Below are 27,680 nucleotides of genomic sequence, written 5' to 3'. Positions count from 1 at the left end.
CAGTATATGGCTGGTCTCGGTACTTTAAAGAAAACATACAAAAAACATGGTTTCATTATGACCAGAATCGGTCTTGAGATATTTTTAACTTGATTTACAGTATTTGAGAGGTATGTCTTGACACCGATACTACGGAAATACTGCTCATGTATATGTTTCTAGGTTTATATTATGGATTTCATACGGTCAAATTACTTTTGAGCAACTGATAAGAAGCGCAAAACGGTATGCCCAGGGCGTTCTAGTTTTCGTTTTGTTTTAATGCAGTGCAGTGGATTGATTAGAGATATCAAGTACATACAAGTCATTTTTTTAAATGTTGGAGTTCGTCTTGTAAAAATGTTACGATTACATCATCTGTCAACAATTACACAGGTTCTGTTTCCATATTGCGGATTTTGGTTACATAATATTATTTTCTAATTTCATGTTGTGAATATATGATTTGGGCAAACAGAGCCGCAAAGAAGTACATTATGGGTTGTTGTTTTTTTTTTGCAGTTTTATCTAGAACAAGCGATGCTTAAACCTTTGTCTGATTCTTGTGAAACTATCCACACAACAGTTACAGTACGTGGAGTTGACTTCAGTGATGTCTCTGATGGGATGTGTCTAAAAATCCATCCACTGTAAAACGTCTTCTCTAGTTGTCCTGCATATGTATTCGCTAATGAAGCTGTGTGTTCTGAGCCTGGATCTCTACATTTCTGTATGAACCAGCTTAGAGGGCTAAAGACAGCTTGTGTTTAAATTGAGTGTAAGGTAATTTATGCTTCTAAAGTCATGGTCAGCATTTATTATTGTACTGTGCTGTAAACTTGTTCTGTGCCTAGTTACATTATTTGATAGCTTTATCAAATCTGTACATTGTCTGTCGATAATGTTTCTGTAGTGCTTTTTCAGCCCTCAGCATGTGACCGTGATGGTGGCGCTGTAGGTTAGGTTCCTGACTTCCATGTCACATGGTCTGTGATTGAATCCCATGGAACTATGACTTTATTTTTTAACAAACATTTCTTTGAAAAAATGAAACGTTTCCCTTGGTCAGAGATTAAATAAAACCTCACTCGCACCAAACAAATTTATATTTCTAAATATCACAACATGATCGGATTTAAGTCTTTTTAATAACAATGAATAGTCACCTATGCGTTACAAAATAAACATTTATATTGATTTGAATTGCGTTTTGATTTAAATCGTAAACGCGTGTTTAAATATATGTGTTTAAAGGCGATATATAAAAGTGCTGATTCTTATGGAATGTGTTCCGCTGGGGATTCAAAAAATTTTTTTTTTTTAATCGCGTATCTAAGGAAAATAGCAGTATAACTTTGTTCATGTGCATCATTATACAGTATGATCGAATTTAAGTCTTTTTAATAACAATGGATAGTCACCTATGCGTTACAAAATAAACATTTATATTGATTGAATCGCGTTTTGATTTAAATCGTAAACGTGTGTTTAAATATATGTGTTTAAAGGCGATATACTGTATAAAAGTGCTGATTTTTATGGAATGTGTTCCGCAGGGGATTCAAAAAATTTATTTTTTTTAATCGCGTATCTAAGGAAAATTGCAGTATAACATTGTTCATGCACAAACAGTGGCATGTTATGTTATAATTTGGGTGTCTCCTCTTGCCAGAAAGCTCTAAATTGCATTTTAAGTGCGGTTTTTGACTTTTTCTAAATTGCAACCCATAAATAAAGCTGATACAATTTAGACTTACTGTATTCTAAACTGTATTACAACAGCACATTGGACAATGCAACGTAAATTGCAAAAATGCACTTGGAATCTGTCCAAGCCCTCCTACGAAAATTATTTAAACTGCGACACTTATCATTCATTTTTAAATAAACTTTATTTTATATAGCGTTTTAAGCGAATAGGTAATTAGATTGCTCATAAACCTAATCCCTTTTTCTACATAAACACAGCGTGATTGCTCTCTGAAAATGCTTTTCCTTTATATTTAGGCTCAGATTTCAACTATAGATCGTATTATTATAAACTTTCTTGGAAAAATGTATTTTATGTAAACCATGTTTGCTATGAATTCATTTAGGGCTAAAATACGTTCATTGTCTTCCAATCGAGTCGAGTTGACATTGGAAGCTTGCCACTCCCGGACTGTTACACCAACGCATTAGCATGTTAAAGCGATTTCATTGAGGAGCCTAGCTACTAGTTAACATTGTACTTCCTACTTTGAAAATACCTGTGAAACCGGTTTAATTCATCACAGCCAGCACTCCGGCAGAGAGGGGGTTGTACTCGTTAATGTCCGATGACATACAAGTGGAAAGATTACAGATTTTAATCGTCTTTTTTCTGAACCAGGGAAAATCTGATCATGTTTCTCTATAACAATAATAAAAAACTTTATTTTACATTATTTTACATATCCCGCTTACACATCACACGACTTTAATAAATCTATTCTTTATTAATACTAAATAAATAATACTAAAGATACTACAGCAAAGAGGTCACTTGATTTTTGGAATAATTCCAAATAGCACAATGATCCACTGGCATCCCTGAAGTCTGTTTAGTCCATAATCTTCCAAATACAATCACTAAGCAATTATAAGAATTATACCATCCTATTTCTTTGCGATGTCCTGTGAAAACTAAACCTATTTTTATAAGGCTTTTACTCAAAAGGTTTCCAAACACACAAAGCATTTGTGAAGTACTATAGTATTTCTAAAGGTTACTGGGACAACATCAATCATTAAAGCTTAACAATAAAGTTTAGATTGCTGACTATGGACCAACTACATTAACTAACTGCAATGCAACAGTAGACATTTTACAAGTAAGAATATCTGGTTGAATTATTGCATTTGTAGCCAATTTAATGCGAGAGATTTTAAGTTTTCCAATGCAGTTCACTATCATTATACACAAAAGCCAAACCATAAACTTTGAAGCTAGCAGACTTCAAGAAAACACCTGTTGATGTTAAATGGTGAGGTTTTATTATAATCTAAGGTATGAAAACAAACTAGCTACATTTTTAACACACTTTATAATACACCACTTTTTTGTTGTATCCCAAGTGATTTGAAGCATTTCTGTTTTAATTGAACTTCTAGAGTTATTTCTCCAATGTTTAGGAGGATATCGCCATAATAAGGGCATGCTTGTCATATGCTAAAAGAATAGCTTATAACAGGAAAGGCAAAGTCTGTTTTTTTAAAAAGCTCCTTTAAAGCCTGTGCCCCAGAAGGTCCATTTATGTTGAGCTGTGACAGTGCTTTACAGTAAAAACCTTGTGTAAATGGTTAAAAGCAATGATCTAGGGACCAAAGGTGATTCAGGAGCCTAGAACCAATATTTGTGTGCTCGGTGCAGTTGGATGTTGAAATTTGTTCCCCGTTTTTGAAAAAGTCCCACTGTATTCTGTTCCTTTTATTTACAATAAGAATCTAGGAACCTCTAGGAGACATCAACTGCAAAGTGACATGACTGAGAGCCTCTTGAGTCCTGCAGATACAGGGTACCTCATAATTTTAATGAAATCAAATGTGTACTGTACGTGTAAAACTGAAGCTGACCTAACAACCATCCCCTTTTCTGCAGAGCGTGTTTAATTGTACTGTTTCAGCACATCAGTTTTTTTTTTAAATTAAATAAAGCCTTTAGACAATTAGGAGGTACTGGTATTCACAAGGTAGAAGGTGGTGTTTTCAGAGGCCTAAAGGGAAACTGTTATACCTAATGATTAAATACTTGATGAGACATTTTTTTACTGCATTGTTTATGTATGACCTGTGTATCTCAGCTGAAAAGCTGAGATAAACTAAGATGTATGCATCTAAATAACTGGACCTCAAATAGCAGACCTTATGAGCAATACTGTGTGTATTTATTTAAAATATTTATAGCTCCTCTGGAAGGTTGTTGTGGGAAAAAAAACTCACTCGCACCAAACAAATTTATATTTCTAAATATCACAACATGTTCGAATTTAAGTCATTTTAATAACAATGAATAGTCACCTAGGCGTAACAATATAAACATTTATATTGATTTAAATCGCGTTTAAATCGCCTTTATTTAAAACCCATAAATAAAGCTGATACTGTTTAGACTTTTAATTATTTAAAACTGTATTACAGCAGCACAATGCACAATGCAACATAAATCGCTTTCTTTGTCTTCTGTGTAATAATGTTCACCTCTCTGTCCAGCAAATTAACAATAGTAATAATAATGAACTTTATTGTATATGGCGCCTTTAAAGGTGGCTCCTCAAAGCGCTTTACGGGTTAAAAACAATAACAACAATCCTGATAGGCTGGGCAAACAATTTTTTTAAATGAAATACAAAAAGAGATATAATGATAATGATATAATATAACTCTGCAGGAGTGCTGGCTGTGACGAATTAAACCGGTTTCACAGGTATTTTCAATGTAGAAGGAGGCGAGATTTCCAGCGAAAGACACCTCCCCCCCCCCCTAAAAAACCTAGTAAGTACAGTACTAGTTAAGAAAGGTGAGGCTCCTCAATAAAATCGCTTTAACATGCTAATACGTTGGTGTAACAGTCCAGGCGTGGCAAGCTTCTAATTTCAACCCGACCACGGCGAAAGGAACCCTTCTTTCATTTGAAGACAATGAACACACTTTAGCCCTGAATGAATTAATAGCAAACATGGTTTACATAAAAGCCCTTTTAGCCTTTGTCACTAATGAAACAAAGGTCACTAGCCTTTGTCACTAATGAAACCACTAAATAAAGACATAAATATAAAAATCTTAAGATTTTTAAAATACATGACTTTGCTAAAATTTATTTGAAAATAAAAACGATTACAAACGCCAGGGGAGAGAGAGAACAGGGGAGGGATGTTGGTTTTGCATAAGGGGCGGGGCTATGGAAATGAGCTCTGTTTGGGAATGTGGAGTTACATGTTCTGGCTGTTTGTGAATTATCGTAGTTGAGTATGGAGTGTTGAGGTATTGATTTTGTGTAATGCTTTATGTTGAAAATTGAGGTGGATTTTGTTTATGATAAAGAGGATAAACTGGGATGGGAGGAGGGTTTGGTTTTGCATAAGGGGCGGGATTATGATAATTGTAGGAATTTGCGAGAGTATAATGGTTTGATATATTTGATTTTGTATTGTGGTCGTTATCTATGTTTTTGGTTGGTATTATGTTTATATGGTTGTTTTTGTTGGTTGGTTGTTATTATGGTTATTAATAATACGATCTATAGTTGAAATCTGAGCCTAAATAAAAAGAAAAGCAAGTGATTAGGTTTATGAGCAATCTAATTACTTATTCATTTAAAACGCTATATAAAATAAAGTTTATTATTAATTTGCTGGACAGAGCGGTGAACATTATTATGCATAAGACAAAGATAACGATCCTGATCAGTTTAGAAATCTGTGTACGCTGTAAAGTTTTTACTTCTTAAACTTTTAAAATACACGTTTCGAATAGAAAGAAATCCTCTTCCTGGTACAGTCGCATGAAGAGAGAGGCGAAACAGCCTTACACAGCCCTGTCGCAGTACACGAATATAATCATATCATTATTAAATTCTTTAGATACGCGATTCCATATTATATTAGCAGAAAAGCTTAAAACTACCACTTTTTCACACGCTATTTCACGTTAGTTAAATACTTCGATGCTTAAAATGTTTAGGGAAAAATGGAATACCGGTGTGTATTTTTCCTTTAAAGTACCGATTCCTGGAATCTGACTGGCTGACACCCTTCTGAAGTGGTTCCATAATATCTGGTATACGGAGAAGAAAGCGTTGATAAAAAAGCCTGGATTCTCATGTATCTCAGAGAGCGAGTGATCAGAAAAAGGAACAGCTGTTACACTCAGGTTTTACGCTCTCTCTCTGTTGAATGAATGGAAGCATTTTATTAAAAACGCGTTTGCGTTTGTCTGGGTATTTACTTTGTAATCTGTGGTTTACATCTACTGTATTGTTTTGAGATGCCACTTTTAAAGGTGATATGTAAAATAAAGTTTTTTATTATTGTTATAGAGAAACATGATCAGATTTTCCCTGGTTCAGAAAAAAAACGATTAAAATCTGTAATCTTTGCACTTGTACAGTATGTCATCGGAAAATACAATCAGTTTCTGCTTTGTGTAAGGATGGTGTCAAAAAGTAATCTGTAAGTGGTGATAAAGCTGTGCTCCTCAAAGTGCTTTACAGGATAAAAACAATAACAACAATAGTGGCTGGGCAAACGATTTTTTTTATAGAAATACAAAATGAGATGCTGTATAATGATGCACATGAACAAAGTTATACTGCTATTTTCCTTAGATACGCGATTAAAAAATATATATTTTTTGAATCCCCAGCGGAACACATTCCATAAGAATCAGCGCTTTTATATATCGCCTTTAAACACATATATTTAAACACGCGTTTACGATTTAAATCAAAACGCAATTCAAATCAATATAAATGTTTATTTTGTAACGCATAGGTGACTATTCATTATTATTAAAAAGACTTAAATCCGATCATGTTGTGATATTTAGAAATATAAATTTGTTTGGTGCGAGTGAGGTTTTATTTAATCTCTGACCAGGGGAAACGTTTCATTTTTTCAAAGAAATGTTTGTTAAATAAGGAGTTATGGTTTTAGTGGGATTCAATCACAGACCATGTGACATGGGAGTCAGGAACCTAACACACAGCGCCACCGGCAAGGTCACATGCAGACTGCTGAAAAAGCACTACAGAAACATTATCGACAGACAATGTACAGCGTATGCTATTCTTGTGTTGCGGTACATGAATATAATAATATTGTTATTAATTTAGTTAGATACGTGATTCCATATTATATTCCTTCTTAATCAAATTCTAAAAGTATGCTTGTTGACTCTGGTATCTCTTTAGTTAAAGATGCTTAAAATGTTTAGGGAGAAATGGAATACTGGTGTGTATTTTTTCTTTAAAGTACCAAGACCAGCCACATACTGTATGTTTATGTTCCAAAATTAATATCGTTTATGGCCTTCACAGGCGTTACAGTATGCTCCTATTCTTTTTATGCTCAGCTACTAAGATTTCCCTTCAGTGGTAAAATTCAATATCTACAACGGGCACAGTGAAGACGTTTACTGTAAGTCTTTCTACGACAGACCAATGGACCACGAGTGCTCCTGTCGGTCAACCAATCACTACCGCGGTACCCCACGTCAACTTGTGTCATGATGCGCGAAGCCGTAGCCAATTACCTCCGGTACGTGTCTGTACCGCGCACTTTGAATGGCTGGTACAGACACGTACCGGCTGAAAAAATTTGAATGGCTGAAAAACACCATTTTTAATATTTTTACAGAAACAATTCTATGGGGATATTCTATTGAAGATTGAGCCATTTTGTGGAATGTTGCGGGCACACAGGCCACCAGAAATCAGACACAGCCTGCATGTCACATTTTTCATGACAGCCCTTCCTTGATTTGAAACATATCAACCCCTTATCTTCCATCTCAGCCACTCAGGACAATTCCACTAATAACCAACACTATTGCTTTCATATTCATTCATATACACAGTTTTTTTAACTGAGAAGTTTAACTCTTAATCTGTTGTCAGTGGAGAACTAACTCTAGGTGAGCCATTTGCAATATTCGCTAAATATAATCCCTAATTTATTCAAGGCTTCTGGGTCTGTGGACAAAGCAGAGGTAATGACATATATCTCTCTCTCTTTCCTATCGTCAATCCCGCATCAGCAGGGTCCGCTTGTCAGCACACCAGTCTCCATTTGGTGGTTTGAACCAAATCTTTGAGCTGACGTTGCCATTAAATGCAACTGAGAAATACTCCAACCGGCGCGTTGCTCTGCCTGCCGTCGGAGTGGGGAAGACCAAATAATGTAGCCAATTCATAGAGGGGGATTATAAAGAGGCATGGGAAATTTGGCCAGGACACCAGGGTTCCACCCTTACTCTTTTCAAGAAACACCCTGGGATTTGTAATGACAACAGAGAGTCAGGACCTTGGTTTTACATCTCATCCGAAGGACGGCGCTTGTTTACAGTATAGTGTCCCTGTCACTATACTGGGGCATTAGGACCCACCTGGACCACAGGCTGAGGGCCCTCTGCTGGCCTCACTAACACCTCTTCCAGCAGCAACCTAGTTTTTCCCAGGAGGTCTCCCATCCAAGTACTGACCAGGCTCACACCTGCTTACCTTCAGTGGGTTGCAAGTTGTGAGTTGCAGGGTGATATGGCTGCTGGCAGGTAAAATATCATACAGTATATTGTATATCATATTTACAATAATATTTACACATCATGTTATTATATATTCATGTATAAAAATATGATGCATAAGCAGGACTCTCTGTAGAAGAAAATCAGGATCAACTAAGCTTGGTGCTTAATTCAAAACATTTTTGACTCACCCTTGGTGCAAACAAAAAGAATCTTAGGTTTCTCTTTTTCTTTTCTAATTTCAAGGATGTGGCAGTGGTTCAACTTACAGTTTAAAGAAATACCGAGTGATAAACCCATAATTGTACAGCACAAAAGCATTTGGTTTGATCAGGGTTCTAATAGCAGCTGAGTGAGAGTTTATTTTAAACAAGGACAACTATTAAAATAAAGCAAATGGTTTAACCTGAGTCAACTGAAAAAAGCACACAAATATTTACTTTGTTCTATTATCAGTGTGGCAAAGGCCAGTTCTCAGTATGAATGTCTTTTAAAATGGAGAAATATGAGACAGAGTTAGAACAAGGTGAATTCAGTTTGATCACTGATAGTGTTTTGTACAAAGCACTTTTCTTCTTGCAGCAAGATTTACTTAAAGATATACTGTAAATAGTTCAATTTACTCAGTGCTGGAAAAATGTGTCTTTATTAATAACATCTTGGAAAATTTTAACTTGCTTGTACTGTGAAAAGACAATTTTAGGGAAACATTTTAGCATCTGAACACCCTTGGTAACATTCAGCAATGGATCAATATCTGTTAACACTGCTTTTTTCTGCTCTTTTCTTTTAAAATTTTTACCGTGCTTGTATCTCAATGTTTTACATCACCTCGTCACCTGTACTAAATCAATCTGGCTTTAACATATTGCAACGCTTACGGCCGACAGGCACTGTGTAAGAGCCGGCGTACCAGAGCAGGTGACGTCACCGCCATTCCCTGTGATAGCAGGACTACAGCTACTGGGCTGTAGAGAGATCTCTCTTTAGCTCACGGGGCTGGGTCACTGCAGAGTGACACGGGAGTCCCGGGTTTGAGCCCCCGACGGTGGAGGGCCGACCTAATGCACCAAGGGCGCCCGCCTGAGCCCCCGTTGCGTTACAATATGAAGTGATTTTGTGATTATGCAACCAGAGTCGTGGTGTGTATCATGATCTTCAGTAAATGATTAATTAATCAAAACGACTCCAGAAACATTTTGAACAACTTGAACAACTTGAATCATGTTCAAGTTCCATATGTCAGATTTTCTAAATATGCACATGCATAAATCAGATTATAATTATTTGAATGAAAAAGTTATTTTAATGCTCGATACTAATCATGATCATGTTGAACATAAAAAATGTAAAACTGGACAGTTTATTTCTGATTGTGCTGTAATGTGGTCATATATAACACGAGGCCATATGATTTTCTCCTTTCTTTTCAAATGACAAATTAAATGTTCACCTAAATATATTCTCATCAGTATTTATTTGTTCTTCACACAAAAACACTTTTATAAAGGCAAAACCGTATTTTTCCGTAATGTGAAACTTGAACTAATTTAACTATATACACAGCGTAATTTTACCCATTTAATTGTTTTACCTTTGGGAGAAAAAAACAAGCCTGTCCAAAGTGGCTTATTATGTACAAAGTGCATATTTCTTCCTGTTCAAAGTTCATTGAACAGTTATCCAACAGGGTTTCAGAAAAGAAAATTAGATATTTGTTTTACACTACGAAGTTTTGTTACGAGGACCTGCTAAGCTCACACCTTTAAAGATGTCATTGTATTATTTTACTGAATGCCTGGATGCCCAAGGTATTCTGATTTTCCTCTTGCTATTTCTGCTGATAACCGACATTGTCAAGAACAAGAAACCCAAGAACTTCCCTCCTGGACCCTGGGGGCTACCCTTCGTGGGAAACATCTTTAATATCGACTCCAAACAGCCCCATATTTCCATGGGAAAGGTCAGTGTTACTGCGCTATTCTTATTTTAATATTAATTACTCCTCCTGAGATTTATTGCAGTTCAAATAACTTAAACCTAAGTCTCATGCTGAAAAGATTTACATATTGTATTTATTGTTTAATATTAAATTTGACAAAAAAAGTATATATTTTCTACAATAGAGTTTTATATATTGATGTTGATACCTATTCCTAAACCTATAACAAAGTGGTGAAAATGCTGAATGTCATTTTTTCCAAAGCTGGCAGAAATCTATGGTAATGTTTATAGCCTGAGGCTTGGAAGAAATAAAGCTGTGTTTGTGACGGGCTATCAGATGGTGAAGGAGGCTCTGATCAATCAGGCAGAGACCTTTGCGGCTCGACCCCCAAGTCCAACAATGGAGAGACTTTACAGCAACTATGGTGATGATTTTTATTCCATTTAATTGAAATATTTTCATATGACATTGCTAAAGTCAACAGAGAATGACTATTTACATCTTATTTGAGCCAAGTGATTTTTTTACATTCTTAATGTCTATTAACATTTCAGTTATATTCAATATACTATTGAAATGATTCATAATATGTATTTTCTAATGCTTTAAATGCCATTTTAAAAAGTCAAATTAAAAATGAGTCTGAAAAATCAGTTACATTCTTTTTTTTTCAGAGATACAGAATGTACAGAACCTTATTTTTAGTGTCTTTTTTTTCTTCCCTGCCCACAGGTTTGATCTTTAGCAATGGATATCTGTGGAAGAAACAGAGAAGATTTGCTCTTTCCACCTTGCGGAACTTTGGGCTGGGTAGGAAGACTCTGGAGTCAGTGATTTCTGAGGAGAGTAGGTTTCTCCAGCAGGCTATAGAAGATGAGCAAGGTAATCACAGGAGTGCATGTCCTGAACACAGCTAATAAGTATACTGTACACTGCTCATTAGAAGCAGGGAACAGACTTAATTATGCTCTTGTTTTGCCATTAGGTAAACCTTTCAATCCCCACTTCCTTCTGAACAATGCTGTTTCAAATATCATCTGCTCCATGGTATTTGGACGCAGATTTGATTACAGTGACAATCACTTCCAGAGGCTGCTGCACTTACTGTCAGAAACTATACATTTGGAAGGGACGATATGGTCACAGGTAGAGAATATTTTCTTACAATTCTCATATGCAGTTAAAACAAAAATAAACTATACACAACTATTTAGGATCACATCATCTTTAATAGTGATGATGATTGGTGGTGGGATGGTGATGACTTACAAAGGCATGATGCTCATTTAGAAATTTGTTCCATTATTGAGTGAATACTAGTTACATGAACAATGTTGTGCTCATGCAGAAATAATTACATTATTCCTCTCAGCTGTGTATCAGCCTGCTTCAATTTAAGAGGATATAAACCATTTAAATAAGAAGAGTAGTGGACCTGAAATATCCTTAATCTCTCGTTTTGGCTTTAGCTTTATGAAGCCTTCCCTGTGATATTGAAGTATTTACCAGGACCACACAACAGGGTCTTTAAGAACTATGAAGAACTTGAGGCCTTTGTGGGGGAAGAAGTTGAGAGGCACAAGCAAGATTGGGACCCATCAGCACCCAGAGACTACATTGACAGCTACTTAGCAGAGATACAAAAGGTAATTGTTTCAAAATCAAATCTTAGCATTCTGAGTTTCTGCATGGGCCACTGTTACAAACCCACAATTCCTACTCAAGCATCTACACTAAGTGGCATCCTGGCCACCATCTTGAGTGTGTGGGAGTGTGTAGTCTACAGGAAAGCACCCCAATGCACCATCACCACCCTTCACTGGACAGAAGTCCTGAGCCTTCTTAACTTAATAGTAGAAGACCTTTGATAGCTCATGTCCTTAACACAACTACAGAATAAAGCATTTTCAGTACTGGACTCAATCATGCACTTGTATTTCTAACCTCAGTTAAACCTTATAATACTGTTTCCAGCATTATCTCTAAATCAATCCATGTTACACAATGAGAATAGGTTAGTAAGCTAATGTTACAGTATAAGATGCAACAATTTGCTTATCTTCTACCTGTCAGAATAAAGAGGATACTGAGGCAGGATTCCATGAGAAGAACCTGGTCTTGTGCACTTTGGACCTGTTTATAGCTGGGACTGAAACCACCTCTACGTCTCTACGCTGGGCTCTTCTCTACATGATCAAACACCCAGAGATACAGAGTTAGTAACTGCATGAAACTGAAGAAGTATTACTAAAACTATTTGAAGACACTGTGGGTGGAATGTCAAAATGTAAAATGTATGATAAACCTAAGAAATATACAGGAAAAAAAAACAGCTCCATTATCCTTGTCTTCAAAATTCTACATTTTGACCCCCATTGCAATAAGAAAATGTCCATGTAACATTTGATGACTGCTTATGGATTTTTTAACTGTTGAAGTTGCCTCCTGAAGATAACTGAGGTGTGTAACCCAGATCAGTTTGCTTTGTGCCAACATTTTTAAACATGCCCTGACAACGCCATATAATTCATGTAATTATTGGCACAGTAATTTCTGAAAACTATAGTTACTATTCTATGACAAATACCAAATAAATTATCTCCATTTTTTTTGGATAACACAGAATGTGCTGTATTTGTGGTGTCCTAGTTGAACATTTTCTTTTGTCACCAGCATTCATGTGAATGTAATGTGTATTGCAGAATATAGAATCAAAGTATCGGAAAAAAACTTTTTAATATACTGTACATAGATTATATTCATCATGCAGAGTTTCTTTCTGGGGGCAGCACAATCAATTAAAAAGAATACATTCCAATTGTAATACACTGTTTTTAAACTACTGTACATCTGTGTTGTTTTTACCCTTCATTTGAGAGGCATAATAAGTGCTTTGTGATGAAGTATGTAAAGCCATATCTTGCCTTGCCTCTCTCAGAGAAAGTCCAGGCTGAGATAGAGAGTGTGCTTGGACAGGGACGGCAGCCCTCCATGACAGACAAGCCCAACATGTCCTACACTGATGCTGTTATCCATGAAATCCAGAGGATAAGCAATATTGTTCCTCTGAATGCACCAAGGATGACTACTAAAGATACAACACTGGGGGGACATTTTCTTCCAAAGGTAAATCTAAAAACTGTCGAATAGCTGAAATTTTGAATGCATGTTATTTTATAATGGACAGGAGCTGAAATAAATTCATTTCTCACTCATACAGCAAAAAGGTATTCGGAATGGAATCCTCAAGTGTTGTCTTAGATCTAAATTATAAGTAAATCTCATTTGTATTTCTTTCAATCTTTATTTAATATGAGTGTAAAAACATGATATTTCTGTATATTATTCTTATAGTTTATACTGTTGATTTTAGCATAGTGGTGTAACTTTTAAAAAATTGCGTTTTATAAATCCCTTTTGAAGAGAATATGACAGCACTCCCAGTGGAAATGTTTATTTTGTAGGGTACACCAGTGATGACAAACCTGACCTCAGTGCTGTTTGACAAGACTGAATGGCAGACACCAGACTCCTTCAATCCCGGGCATTTCTTGGACTCTGACGGGAAGTTTGTCAGACGAGAAGCTTTTCTTCCATTTTCAGCAGGTACAACTACAATCACAAATCAAGGTCATGCTTAATATTTTCATTTACTATACTTCTGCTACTGGTTACAAAAAAAACAAGTTAAAAAACATAGAAGAATAACATTAACACATGGGACATACTGTTCAGTATATTGATATAAGATGTAATGGATCTAACACTACTTATTGGAATAAGGAAAGAAAACATCTGACTCTTCACACTTAAACTCCATTATAATGTTAAGCTTTTAGTAACATTCCCATTTGGTTTTTTTTTATCTGAGAAAAAGAATGTAAATACAATTATTTTTTCATGTTTTTATTTCTCCATTTTGGAGAACACATTCCTCTGCCACCTATTTCTGTCAAAGCAGTTTGCTGTATAGCATTCTGCAAGCCCCCTGTGGCTCACAGGAGTGTGATCACTGAATATAAGAGTGGTGTTTCTCCCACTGACATCCCTGTAGGGTGAGCCACAGAATCGCATGTGCCAGTAAAGTAAGACAAGGATAAAAAGGACAAGGAAGGAGGATGTGGTTTATAAACTAAAACTTTGTGATATCGCTCATTTCTTTCAGGAAAGAGGGTGTGTCTGGGAGAGCAGCTGGCCCGGATGGAGCTGTTCCTGTTCTTCACTTCCTTTTTGCAGAACTTCACATTCAAAGCCCCTGAAGGGGAAGATCCCAGTGTGGAATTTCAATCAGGGGGCATCCTAACTCCTCGGCCTTTCAAGATCTGTGCCATTCCACGCTGACATCCACATCAGTGTCTTAAATCTAAAGAATACTGGAGGGGAGGGCATTTAGATTTTAGAGGACACTTTGACTGAAAAGAAAAAGCCAGAACTTCAGAACTGTGCTGTTACATACAGTATATTCCATGTGAGATCCCAGTCTTGTAATTGAATAAACAGCATGCTAAAATTTGCTTAGAATGTTTCCAAGTTTTAAGCAGATGGTGATTTACACAGCTTTCTGGACTGTGGCATTAAAGGCACCAGGGTTTGTCCACACTGACTGCAGATAAATGACTGTTTTTGTGGATTTCCAAAATAGTGGTGCAAAAATAGTAGGCTTTTTCCATTATCACTACTGTAAATATTCCAGAAATTTCAAAATTCCCAGTCTTCTATTTCACATGAAAAATTCAGATTCATGACATGTCTGTAACATTGGAATTTTAAATGAATAGAATTTAGAGCTTTTACAACCAAAATTGTTTCTTCTAACATAACAAGAAGAGAATAAACTTGATATTATGTAAACAAAGCAATTTTATACAGAAAGAATACCTACAGTATATGCTAAGACATGGTAATACAATTGTGTTTTTTGACTTTTGCCATCCTTTCATTAGACTCTCGACATGCAGCATTCTACCCTTAAAATGGGCACTTCTTGATACTTCATTCATGCATCGCTGACTTTAATCGTTAAAATAATAATCAGGCAAAATGTGATGATTCCTTAAATTTGCAAACAAATTGTATTGCAGTTGTTTTACATTTCATACCACATTTTAAAATTAATCTTGAGCACTGCTACTGTATTAAAGAAACACTCTTTTCTAGTTTTTAATGGTATTTATTGTACAGTAGTAAACATAAACAGTTTTACAACAAAATACGTTTTTGAAAATTCAGAACTAGTGCAAAAAATTGGGTCACGCCACCTTACCTCCAACATTGTTTATAACTTTACAAAATCATTGATCTAAGAAGTGTACAGCTTTACAGTAATAAAATTCATAAGTTAACATTTATAAGTTTACACATTTAAGCTGTTAAGTTGCAGAGTACAAGTTTGAAACATGGGGAGGTTACAGTTAAAATAAACTGTTAGTCACAGTGGAATCAATTCACAGTTTGTTTTTTATGTCTATATGATTAATGATCAAAAAAACATTAATTTAATCAAACTGAAGTTCTTTAAGGAGTATAGCTATTTGCCAGTTTCTCTTCTCTTGTTTTGCATAGCATCACCCTGGATCCAGAAATGTCCAAACGTTCCAATTGGAAAGCCAGACTAATTCAGGAGTCCCCATCATTCAAAATGTACTCTTTAAAACAATTCCTAATCCTCCAAAGTGTCTTGGAGCCAGTACAAGAGCCCTCCACTTCCAACAGAACTTTACAGAATTGATCTAGGATGGATAGGCTCTGCTTTCTAAAATAAACTGTGCAAAATCTTTTTTGATTGTTTTAACATTTAGTAACAAGTGAAAAATGTCAAGAAATCATTTAACGTCTAGACTAAAAGACATAATTAAACTAAGAAACTACTTCCTTGAAGCATCTTCAGACAAAACAAGTATAGAAACAAAAACATCTGACCATAACATTTTAAAAAATATAAAACTTGATGAATGCTTAAAATGTTATATTCCTGCAGCTGGAAATTTCCCAGTTCCCAGTATCCTTTTTACATTTAAATTTTTATGCTTTTCAGAATTTCATTTATATGGAACAGATCTATATTTTCCTATGGAACTATTATGAGTGGAGTGCTCTTGTACTGTATTTCTTTTTGAACATATTCTTAAGCAACTAATAGCACATAAAGCACCATAACTAAATATTATATCATCCATTAAAGCAATGCAAAGAGCTAAGCATTCTGTTTTTTTTTAAAGTGGATGAAAAGAGCAAAGCAAATATTTTCTTTGCCATTTCACCTTGGGCAGAGGCAAGATTCTAAAAGAAAGAAGATTTATCCCTTGTGATGTGTAGAAGAATATCACTGATATTACAGAGAGAATAACCCCACACTAAATATCATACAATTTGTCCCACTGGTTGCCCCATTATTACAGTTCATTTATAATATCACTATCAGCTACAAAAATAGGCCCACCAACATACAGGCATAAACTTGACAAACACTGAAAAAATATATTGTCTCTACAATGTTTTGTATTTTTCCAATTTTAAAAGCACAGCTTTAACTAGAAACTCAATATTTATCTTGCACAACAAACTGATTAGATCATTTTAGTTTATTGTCTTCAGCCTGGGATGATTTATCAGAAGTGTTCTGCACTGTACAGCAAAGAGAGAGCATGGTATTCTTAATCCTCCTTCAGAGGAAATACTTTGTCATATAACAGAGATCCCCAATGCTCCACAGCATCATTGTCAACTGGAATTAAACAGAAAATTTCCCAAATTCTGAGTAACTAGCTTTTTAATTAATTTAGGTTTCTGGTCTACTTGAATTTGTGTTTAACCATTATGAAAGAAAATATTAACTTTGTCTAGCTTATAGTTTTCTGACAGCAGTTTTTCTGAGAACTTTTGTTATTTGATTTTGTTGGCCCCAACTCCACATATCTTCAAAAATGCGTGAAATTTGAGAAAAAGACATTAACAGTACAAAGTGTACATCAGCTGTTCTAACAAAGTGATGTCCACACATTCTGCCATACAATAAACTAAACGTGTCTGTTAAAAATTAATTTGTGTATTCAAGGAAACCTGAAATAAATGCAATTTGATCCTACAATAGCTTTTGGAAGGAATTCACAAGAAAATAATCATTCAAAACCAATGACTAAGTAACATTTATTTCAAATTTCCATCAGAACACTATACTTTCAACTTAATTTTTATTAAATAACACAGTTTGCTAATAGATAGCAGTAGCATTTAGTCACCTCAGTTCACTTAACATTATGAATGAACAGTACATGACAGTTCACACTAGTCACAACAAAACAAAAGAGAAATGTATGCAATTTCAATGCTCTGCACATCTTAATGCACTCAATGTAACCATGGCAGCAAGCAAGAATGGTAACATTTACACAGCATAGCAATTTTGCTGATTAAACAGAGATTTAAAATGTTTTAAAAACAGGGATAATTTATCAGATTCTACAAAACAAAAACCCAATGACCCAGTTCCATTAAAAGAATATATTTGCTTCCTTATATTTTAAGTTCACTGCATTTTTTACTTTTCAATTAAAACTGTCTTACATAAAATCTGGCTGTAAATATATGGAATTAAATGATCACATGAAATAAAAATGGCAACATACTCAAAAACTTCTAATGTAGGCAAAAGACTTTTTAATGCCTACCTGGTACTTTCCTTCCGAAGTACCTTTAGCATACAACCTCAAACACCTAACCTTGGATAAGTGATCAGCATTATTGTACATAATAAAAAACAAGCTCTGAAACAGGGTCATGTTTAAATTCATAATAAGAGTAAACAAATAAATGAAAATTTAATAATTAACAGTAAAGGCATAATGTAATGCAATAACAGTATGGGCCTAAAAAGAAAGAAATAGGCACCATATTTTTTAACAAATTCAATTTACTCTTAGTAAGAATGTAAATATATTGTATTAATATATTTACATTAATTTACTTATACATAACTCAATTAAGAACAGATTTATTCAATAAAGATCATTTTTATTTTCCAGATATTTCAATATTCATACTTTATTAAAAGACAATTTTATTATTTTAAAAAATAATAAATTTAAACTCTGAGGGTTTTCCAATCAGCTCTTGAATCAAAGTCTTGAAAAGAGAAACAATTTGGAATTAAGTTACTGCTGGAAGGTTTAGCTCTCTTGCGGGAGGCCTTGCTGGGTCGCAGAAGTTTAGACTTGCATTGCTTTTGAAAATAAAGTGTACTCAAATAACATTTACAAAGAAGAGTTCAAAGCAAAGTTTCCTTACAAGATCACAACACTGAACTCCGTGTCTACTACTCAAAAGGACTTCAGTAAAATGCAATCTGAAATTTGAGAACAAGCAGCCTTTTTTTTTCTTTTAACAACTACTACAACTATTGTGTCATGCTAGGAAGACATTTACAATCCACAGACTGGCTTTAGAGGTAGTTATTTCACAATAATACAAATATTTGTGAAATATTTTGACATTTTACAGGTGCTGCACAATTATTATTTAAAATGTACCAACAGTTATTTATGAAGCAACAATAATGACCAGAAAAATACAGATTTAAAAGAGCAATAAAATCTGCTTAATCATTCAGTGCATATGTTAATGATTGATATGTAGAATTAAATATTTGCTTTTACATTTCAAAGTAACTCTGAAGAATGTATTGAGGCTGGTTTCTCCCTGATTCTTCTACTACTCTCTAGCCTGGATATGCACAGTATTTTATTTTACTATGCTCTGAATTGAATAACTATGAGTGGACAACTAAACCCTAGCAATTCTGGGATCAAATAAAATAATTGAGAATCAAAGAAGAATTGATATAACTTCTCTTTTTAAAACAGAATAATGTAAACAAATCATACTTTAAACTTCTGTGCTATTTCTAGAACAAAATATAATATAAAAACTAAATATAATGCCAAAATAAAAACCACAAAGCACATTTTTATTTAAGAGTAATCTTAAATAATCCAATTGTATTTGAAACCATACACTGTGTGGAAGACCGAGTCAAAAGGTCAAGACAGTGACTATGCACGGGAAAGGTTTTTCTGTTGCACCTAAGACCACTGTCTTAGTTGCAAACTAAAGCCTGTGATTCCTCACACCCATTCAACCAGAGAGAAATGAAATAGATTGTAGGGTGCCAAATGGCATCTTCCTTTCCTGTTTGACTTCTGACACTGCTCTTTTCCCTGTATGTTCCTTTGGTATGTTAAAGTTTTGCCTACTTTTAATGTATAAAAAGGAAAATGTAACTCCAGTCCAGGGAGCATGTCTTGAGTGCTAGGGGAAACTTTTTCTCTGTGATATGCTCCCCTTCAGCTGATTGTATTAAAGATCTTTGTTTGACAATCTCCCAACCTGAGCGAAGACTGAGTTTTCTTCGACAACTGTTAACCAGCTGTGATTTCCCAATGTGCTATTTCTAGAACAAAACTAAATGCAATGCAAAAAAACCCACAAAGCACATTTTTATTTAAGAACAGGTATCCTCAAGATAAGTAGATATGTTTTAAAAAGTAATCCAATTGCATTTGAAACCATACACTGTTAACCAGCTGTGATTCCCCAATATACAAGAACAGTACGAAAGTCACAGATGAGACTCTTCAGCAACTCTACAAGCACTTACTGTAGTTGCTGGCTTGCCGATCAAAGATTTCATTCTGCTCCTCTTTATAGATCCCAAATATATATCTTTATAAATCTATTTTTAGAATCAGATTTCACAACATGCAACACAACTGTAATTGAAATCATGCAAGTAGTGTTCATTAAACATAAAACAATGTGTCTGTAGCCATATATTACTATCAATATGGGGAAGAACTTTAAAAAATCACCCCAAAAATTGTAGTTAAATCTTATTTCTGTGTTTTAATTCTTGGAGATTTCGAGAAACTCAAAACACATATAAATATAAAATGCAGCAGATGCAACAGAACAGGAAAAAAAACATTAAATTGACTTTGTGAAGGTATAATGAAATTGTGCATTAAAAGCTTCAGTGAGAAGAGAGGTCTTTAAAGGAATTAGTAGGAGTACATTGAAAACTCAATGGGGTCTAAAGCAATTTAAGGAGGACAGGCTTTGCTTTTAGTGAGCACACGAGCCACACAATTCTGAAGATGCTGAAGATACAGTAGTACAGTAGTTATATAATACACAAAAGTAATTACTGAGAGATGACTTAGGGATATTTTCACAATGTAAATGACTATTTTTAAAATCCTAATGGCAACTTTGAAATCTGAGAGAGTCAAAAAAATTGGTTGAATCTATTACCATTGAATTGTATGTGGATTTTGGTGGAGTACAAAACAGTAATTTAACATAGAATCAAAGTCAAAAGGAAGTCCTCTTAAAAATGTCTGCTTGTCTGAGAAGCATGACCTAAAGTCTTGAAATCCTATGTACTTTACACATAATAAGCAGGTAATCGCATTGTTCCAAATCTCCAAGTGTATGAAAAGTAATTTTTCATTTAAAAAAAAAAAAAAAGAGGGTCCTGGTTTATTCTGAAACCTTGAAAAATCACATTTCAAGTTAAGTGGAGAGTGTACTGTATAGTGTTACAGAAATACAAATAGAAAATGAAAAGTACATTATTTACAGTACATTATACTGACAACTGCAAAATCAAATATCTAACACCTAGAATGCTTGAGATTAGGTTTAATTCCTTTTTAATGGTACATCTTAGAATCAGGTAGTTAAAAGTAAGCTTCGAATATGTCCCTAGAATGTACTATATTAGTCGACAGGCCAAATACTAAATAAGACAAAATAAAGAATGTTTGTGGATTGGCTAAATTGGCTGTATTTTTAGCTGTGAACTTTGCTGGTATTCTTTGTTTTTTATTTTGCTGGTTATCATAGAAATTAGAATAAAAAAACTGATATCCTCAAATCAAATCTGGAGTATTGTCAAATATAAAAATTGATATTTTCCTATTGCATTAAAAACAGATAATTTAATATTGGGTTTCTATGTGCAATTAAAATTAGATCACCTGCTCATTATATTTCTCATTTGTGTTAATGGAACTCTAGTGGCACCTAAAGGATTCTAACAGTAATGTTTCAATGTCTTTTAAGAGTGCTACAGTATATTTTTGCTTCTCTCATCCTTATCCGTTAGGATCTTGAGAATCTATTTGTGAAGACACTCAATTTTAACTAAGATTAAATCATTAAAATGTTAGAGAGGAAAACGATAAAGAACTAAAATAAGCATACATGTACATTTTTATTATTGAAATGCAAGAAATCCATGTCAAATAAAAAATGTAACATTATTTTTTGTAATTTGCTTAAATCAGAAATTAAACTTAATGTTAAATCCTTAACACATTTTAACACTTCACTAACAATAGATCTATATCTGAAACAAATTCAGAAACCTTAACTTTATTTATGTACAAATATATATGGGTATGAATTTGAATATAGCTAAAATAGAAGAATTCATAAAAATTGATATACTGTATCGAAAGTTTTTTTAAAGTTAAGAACACAGTTTGTGGACGTACAGTAACTACTAATGGAATGCAAAGAGGGTGTGAGAAAATCACAAACCACTGCAATAATTTTGATAAAGCACAAAAGTTTTTATACTCTTGCATGGAAGTTCCATTCTAGGTTTGTATTCAGTGTGACTAATGAAAAACTATTTCTACCTATCTCTTAAAAGCTATTACATAACACTTTAGAAGAAAGACCTCTGATTGTTTTAACAGACCATGCAGCAGTCAAGAAACATCACATATACATACAAAATAAGTCAATTAATGTTGAAATTACATTTAAGCACCTTGGCTCTGTCAGCAAAAAAATATTTGTGTCGACCATACAAGGCCAGACGATGTAATGTCAGTAACATAGCAATGATTGGTCTTTCACTTTTCCCATTTAACTAGAAGAAACATTTTTAGCAGCTATACTGCATAAAAAGTGAAAGCTTTTGATGTCCAGCATCATTTTATTGTAAGAAGTTATCAGTCTATTTTATCTCACAGAAGTAATTCATGCAAAACTTAATAAACAGAGTTTAACGACAGGAAATTGATTCCAGTTGTCAGATCACGTATACGCATACCTTAGCTTTGTGCAGCTGATTTTAGAAAGAAGATTGCAGTGAATTCTTCATCACAGTCTTTATGTTACTAAAGACGTTGTTTTTTGGGGGGCTAAAGCAGAAGTCTTGATTTCAGTGACTTGGTCAAAGTTTTTGAAAAACATCACATACTGTAAATAAGCAGCTGTATCAAACTTTCTATTCTTTTTACAACACAAAACGTAACCATCTCAAAGTCAAGGTTGAATCTATATTCTCTTTGAAGTTGAACATGTTAGTTAATTTCCCTGACTGCCTATTGGGACAAGTAAGTGTTAGGATTCAAGTTTTTTTTTAATCTTTCTTACTTAAAAACAACATTTGTGTATCTTTGCATGAAACCTATTTCCCTTTTGCGGGTCATACCCATGTTTAAGGTCACTTATGTGTGTTAATGTCCATGGAAGAGGCCAGGCCTACTTAGAGGGGGTGGCTGGCATGTTCATTGACAGGGTGCGCCTGGCGTTGGTCACCTGACGCTGCTGGGCCAAGAAAGAGTGTCCTGAAGGCACTCCACTTGCCACCCTCCCTGCCAAGCGGGACTCAATTGCCAGTTTCTGGAAATATAGACTCTGCAACAATATAACAGGCACAGAGACCTTAAATTTAACATCACACACATACAGTATGCAAATATACACACACAAATTAACACGCCTATACACCTACATGGGGAGGAACAATCTGCTTTTCCCATTGCTGTTTTCCATCTATGACATATTGCATATACAAACCCTCCAAATGAGACACTTAACAATGAATTACAAAAGTCTTGGTACCAGATATAGTAGTTTGCTCCACTGTGAGCTTGATCTATCCAACATAGACTCATTGAAATATAGCAGAGGTTTTGTTTTTATCCATGTATGTTATGCTAAACCATTTCCAAATCTGTTACAGATGAGGTGCATTTCAAATGTCAGGAATCTGTTTCACAGACAGTCACTAATCTTTTGGTATTCAATTCATATCGAAAAGAGATAATCGTGGGCAAAGATAACCTTGGGGGAAATATGTTCAAAAATCTGAATTAAACATGAATTTCTTTAATGTACAGTAGGCAAAATATTCAACAACTTGCTTTGAAATGCTTCAAAACGTCAATAATTTCTTGTCCTCTCAGTGCTCTAAGGTCACTTGATTCTAGCCATCTGGCCATGAAAGAAATTAATGGGAAAAGGAAATGAGGTGTTTTTAGCAACAATGCTCCAAGGTGGGGTAATAGATCATAATGGGCTATTAGTGATCGGGCTCCCTTAATGTTTGCCAAGGCAAAAAAAAAAATTCCAGACACATAAGTTGTAAAGCGTATTCTACATCAGAAATCTGAACATGTGTTCAGAGATGTTAATGTCAGAGGATAATGAAGGGCTTAAGACTGAAGATGTGCCTTTTTGAAAGGTATTTACAGTATTAACCCATTATGGACAGTTAAGACTTGAAAGTCCCATTACTAAGAAAGGTTTATGAACTTTGACTCTATGCCTCTGGCATGGCAGGACTGCCAAGTCATGTAGTAAAACAACTATATGCACTCCTTGGTTAAAATGATAATTTGACAATTTAATAACACCAGAATATTCAACATGTGTATATTCAATGGGTGCAGAAATATCTTTTGGAACTTCAAACAAATGAAACAACTAATCATTCATTCATTTAATTTGCACAACAAATGAAAAAAAAATTGTTTCAGATGATGCATTCCTTGGAACACTTCCTGTGCTTTTACAAAACAAATTAAGGCAATAAATAAGGAGTTTGGAAAATAATCAGCCTAAAATATTAGCACTTCATTAGATTTGAAGCAAGGAAGAAACTGCTCATTCAGAGCCCATTAACACCTACCTTGTTGTACCAAGCTGTTACAATCAGTTTCTCCTCATATTCCCGCAGTTTTGCTTGTTCGCATTCTCGCTGCAGTTTAAAAGAATAGTTACAGTATAAAAAATGCTGCCGGAATTCTATGGTTGTATGTGGCAGGCTGATGAAAATAAAAAAAAAATGCTGAAATACGTTTTTAGAAAAACATGAAAAAGGTCATCCCTATAGACATTGTGCCACAAATTGCAGTGGGCATTACATTCCAAGAAATAAGACATTTCTAAAGTGAGTGATCACAGTTTTCAATCCTAAAAAACCACAAAAGCAAAAAAAGATTGGGCTAAGTGAAGTCACCTCCAAAGCAAGGATACGTTTATCCTTTTCTGCCAACTGATTCTTCAAGGACTGGATTTCCACTGTTGCTGGGTTGAGCTTAGGATCCAGAGCCCTGATCACCTGTTGGCATAAGCAATGAACCCCACTTAACAACCAACTGGAATACCAGTTTTTTAAATACCTTTTTTAAATAGCATGCAATAATACGGCAAGGGGAATTATTTTATAAATTGGCAGCCAGTGTTCCCCTTGATGATAATTATTGTTAGTCATGGGTAAAGGGATTATTTAAAGCAGGGGTCTCAAACATGCGGTCTACAATCACTCTCTTGGACTAACAAAAAGTTATCAATAACATTTGGATGTTTTGGTCATTTGATACATTTTTGTTCTATAGTGTTACGTCCCCGTGCGTGTCCGTGTTTTTGCTTCTTCTGCTTCCGGTATTCAGGTACCTTCCACCCATTGGTCCATCACTACACCATCATCGCAGTTGTGACATCATCATCAATCAACTCCTGACCAATCAGCAACTAGATCTACAGTTTAAATACCGAAGAAGTTCCGACCTCGAGAGCTTTCGGCTTCGATCAGCCTTTCGCTCGACTTCAGTTTTGCTGTGCTTGGCTCAGCTTCGGCTTCGTTTTGCTTCGGCTTAGTCTTTCTTCGTTTTCGTTTGTTTCGGTTCGTGTGTGTTTCCGTATAGCTTTGGCTTTGTTGGTTTGTGTTTGTCTCCTCCTTGTACTATCATTAGTTTGTATTATCCTTTATTTCGCCATTACCTTGTCCACACATGTTATATCAACCTCTGTGCTCTGTTGTACCCTATTCCTTGTATTTACTCTCGTTTCCCATCGCTCACTTGTGTATTTGTGTGAACTTTTGTTTAAAGGGTTAGTAAAGGTTGTCGGGTACATTGTTCACACTTAATTGGTCTTTGTATTAGAAACGCTAGTTTAGGACGGGTGAGTGCCTTTTCTCTTGGGTAAGTCAGTACTTTTGGGTAGTCAGTGAAGGTTAGCTAGGGCGTTAGAAGACGCAGAAGACCGAGTGTTTGGGGTTTTGTTTTTTAGTTAGGTCAGCTTCCCTTCACTTTATTAGCCAGCTCCATTTTGTTTGTTATTTTCGTTTATTTGGTACTGCTCAAGTTCCTTTTCCCTGTGTGTTTATTGTGTTCTGTATACATACCAGTCACTTATTCACTTTTAAACTAAGGAAAGGGATCCATTTCAGCCACTATTTAAGTACTGCTCCCTCCTAAGTGACACATGACAGCCATTTTGATCCAGGAGCCCTAAAACATACTGTGCCAGATCAGGTGGAGACTGAGAAACATTTCAGCAATTGATTTAAGGGAGAAAATGAAGGTTGCCCATATGTGGAAAACAGAATTGAACCCAAACACTGGTAATACCACCCCTGCAATGTACTATTAACAGTGCCTTAGGATCTTTAATGACCAAGCGGGACCCCAGTTAAACATCTCAATTACAAGGAATCCAACCCTATTACTGACCAAGTCCAGCTTGATTGATTAAAGTATTCAAGAGTCCAGGAATCATTTAAGACATTATTACACAGTATTATTACAGTATTTATTGCTGTATAATTAAATGTTGCCTAAGTTTTCCCCACAAGTCCCCTGTTCTAGTCATCCACCCAAACTCACGTTGCGCGCCTTCTCAAGGTACATCTTGTAGCGGTCCTCCATCGCCCGCATGTCCTCATCCTTCTTCCGCAGAGCTGAGTGCAGCTCATCAATTTTTAAAGCTGGCAAGAAATTGACATTTCTGAGTTTTTCGTGACCCAGAGAATTCCAGTTTGCCAGAAACAAATGAATGTGTTTTACTTTTGGAAAAAAATGAGAGAGATGTAACATTTATAATCTTTATAATATATCTGCATAGAAGCCAGAGGCTTAATGGGTCATGATTTAAACAGTGCCACTGGAAAAACAGTATACCACTAGCACAGCACAAAAAGAAACATACTGGCATCTCATTGTCTCCCATTGTGTAACACATGGTTTCCTTTGCCTTGTTTTTTAGAGATAATGATACTTACAGCTCTGTACAGTTTCTGGCTGGAGATCTTCAATCAGCTCTTTCTTCTTCATGATCTCATCCTTGGCTTCATTGAGCTGTACCCTATAAATTAAAACAAACACTTTAAAATATCTGAAAATTTTTCCCGTCCCGTTCTTTTCCCGTCTATCTTTTTGTTCAACAAAAAGGTGTTCAATTCAGTCAAACAGTTTAACTGTCATAAGACATTCTGCTGAAGAGACCTTTCCACCTGAAGCATGTGTAAGATCTTAAGCAGAAGGTAAGGACAGCACAAGGTCAAATAATATTTCAAACCAAAATAATTTTGTCTAAAAAGTACTGTAGCAAACATAAATATATGCCTTTAAATATATATATTTTTAAAAGGCTATTATAAACAACCATATCTGTTCCCCTGACAAATTCAAAGCTGTGTTCTGAACATGGGTAGTTTGAGCTTTTATTTTTTCTATTACGTGCTATCAATGTTCTTTTGTGCTTTTCAGCACAAATGATCTGGAAAATCAATCCCAAGATGTTTTTAGCTTCTAGCATCATTATAAATTATGTTTTTATCAAGGCTTCTAAACCGATCACAAAGGAAAACAAGACTGTACTCAGCAAACAACAAACTTAATTTAATATACATTCAGCAGAAAAATGCAGAAGAAATGTAATATTTACTTACATATGAGCATCTAGTTTCTTCTGCAGATGTGACTGAAAACAAAAGTGCAATAATTAAAACATAAATGTTTTTCCACACCATCATAAATGTAAGCTTTTAAAATACTTTAAACTTTAGAAACATACCAAATCAGTTTTAGGATTCCATCTTGTAATTTACAAACGTTAAACTATATTAATAGTGCACAAGCAAATACTGTACATCTTAATTAACATTGAGAGGGAATTTGCTAATGATAAAGTAACCCAAGAAAACTGTAAAAACCCATATTGCACATGTCCAGCATCTCTATAATTATTTTGCTCTCTAAATTCACCTACATCTTCAGTCTTGGATCCTTGTCCTTGCAAAGCTTTCTGAAGATCTTCAACTTGCAGCTGCAGCTCACTGATCCTCTCTTGGTTCAGCCTGGAAATGGGAAATAGCACTGTAACCAGCTAACCCCACCACACTGCTGTCCTCTGTGTT

At 35.0% G+C, this 27,680-nt stretch overlaps 2 protein-coding genes across 6 annotated transcripts in view; one reads left to right on the top strand and one right to left on the bottom strand.

The window, feature by feature from the left end:
• The first annotated feature begins 656 nt into the window (after positions 1 to 656).
• On the top strand, positions 657 to 14,708 carry LOC102694557 (cytochrome P450 2J2-like). 4 transcript variants are annotated; one of them, XM_069194226.1, is made up of 10 exons: positions 657 to 757; positions 10,100 to 10,201; positions 10,445 to 10,607; positions 10,916 to 11,065; positions 11,169 to 11,329; positions 11,653 to 11,829; positions 12,257 to 12,398; positions 13,122 to 13,309; positions 13,648 to 13,789; positions 14,349 to 14,708. In XM_069194226.1, exons 2-10 carry the CDS (start codon positions 10,193 to 10,195, stop codon positions 14,522 to 14,524), a joined length of 1,308 nt encoding a protein of 435 aa, XP_069050327.1. In that variant the 5' UTR covers positions 657 to 757; positions 10,100 to 10,192; the 3' UTR covers positions 14,525 to 14,708. The 4 variants fall into 4 exon arrangements, with proteins under 4 accessions (XP_069050327.1, XP_069050326.1, XP_015211322.2 ...); XM_069194225.1 differs by having other exon boundaries at positions 657 to 762; XM_015355836.2 differs by lacking the exon at positions 657 to 757 and adding an exon at positions 8,360 to 9,380.
• Positions 14,709 to 20,692: 5,984 nt separating this feature from the next.
• Positions 20,693 to 27,680, bottom strand: part of hook1 (hook microtubule-tethering protein 1) — a 28,749-nt gene continuing 21,761 nt past the window's right edge. For both annotated transcript variants that reach the window (XM_006635004.3, XM_015355774.2), the window contains 7 exons: positions 27,533 to 27,620; positions 27,213 to 27,244; positions 26,544 to 26,626; positions 26,149 to 26,249; positions 24,498 to 24,599; positions 24,168 to 24,236; positions 20,693 to 22,891 (listed from right to left, as the gene is read on the bottom strand). In XM_006635004.3, the coding sequence (XP_006635067.2) occupies positions 22,736 to 22,891; positions 24,168 to 24,236; positions 24,498 to 24,599; positions 26,149 to 26,249; positions 26,544 to 26,626; positions 27,213 to 27,244; positions 27,533 to 27,620 (631 nt within the window). In that variant the 3' untranslated portion in view covers positions 20,693 to 22,735. The remainder of the gene's footprint in view (positions 22,892 to 24,167; positions 24,237 to 24,497; positions 24,600 to 26,148; positions 26,250 to 26,543; positions 26,627 to 27,212; positions 27,245 to 27,532; positions 27,621 to 27,680) is intronic.

The sequence above is a fragment of the Lepisosteus oculatus genome, chromosome 9 (genome assembly GCF_040954835.1).
Source record: "Lepisosteus oculatus isolate fLepOcu1 chromosome 9, fLepOcu1.hap2, whole genome shotgun sequence".
Lineage (NCBI taxonomy): Eukaryota > Metazoa > Chordata > Actinopteri > Semionotiformes > Lepisosteidae > Lepisosteus > Lepisosteus oculatus.
This window is presented reverse-complemented; position numbering and strand designations above follow the sequence as displayed.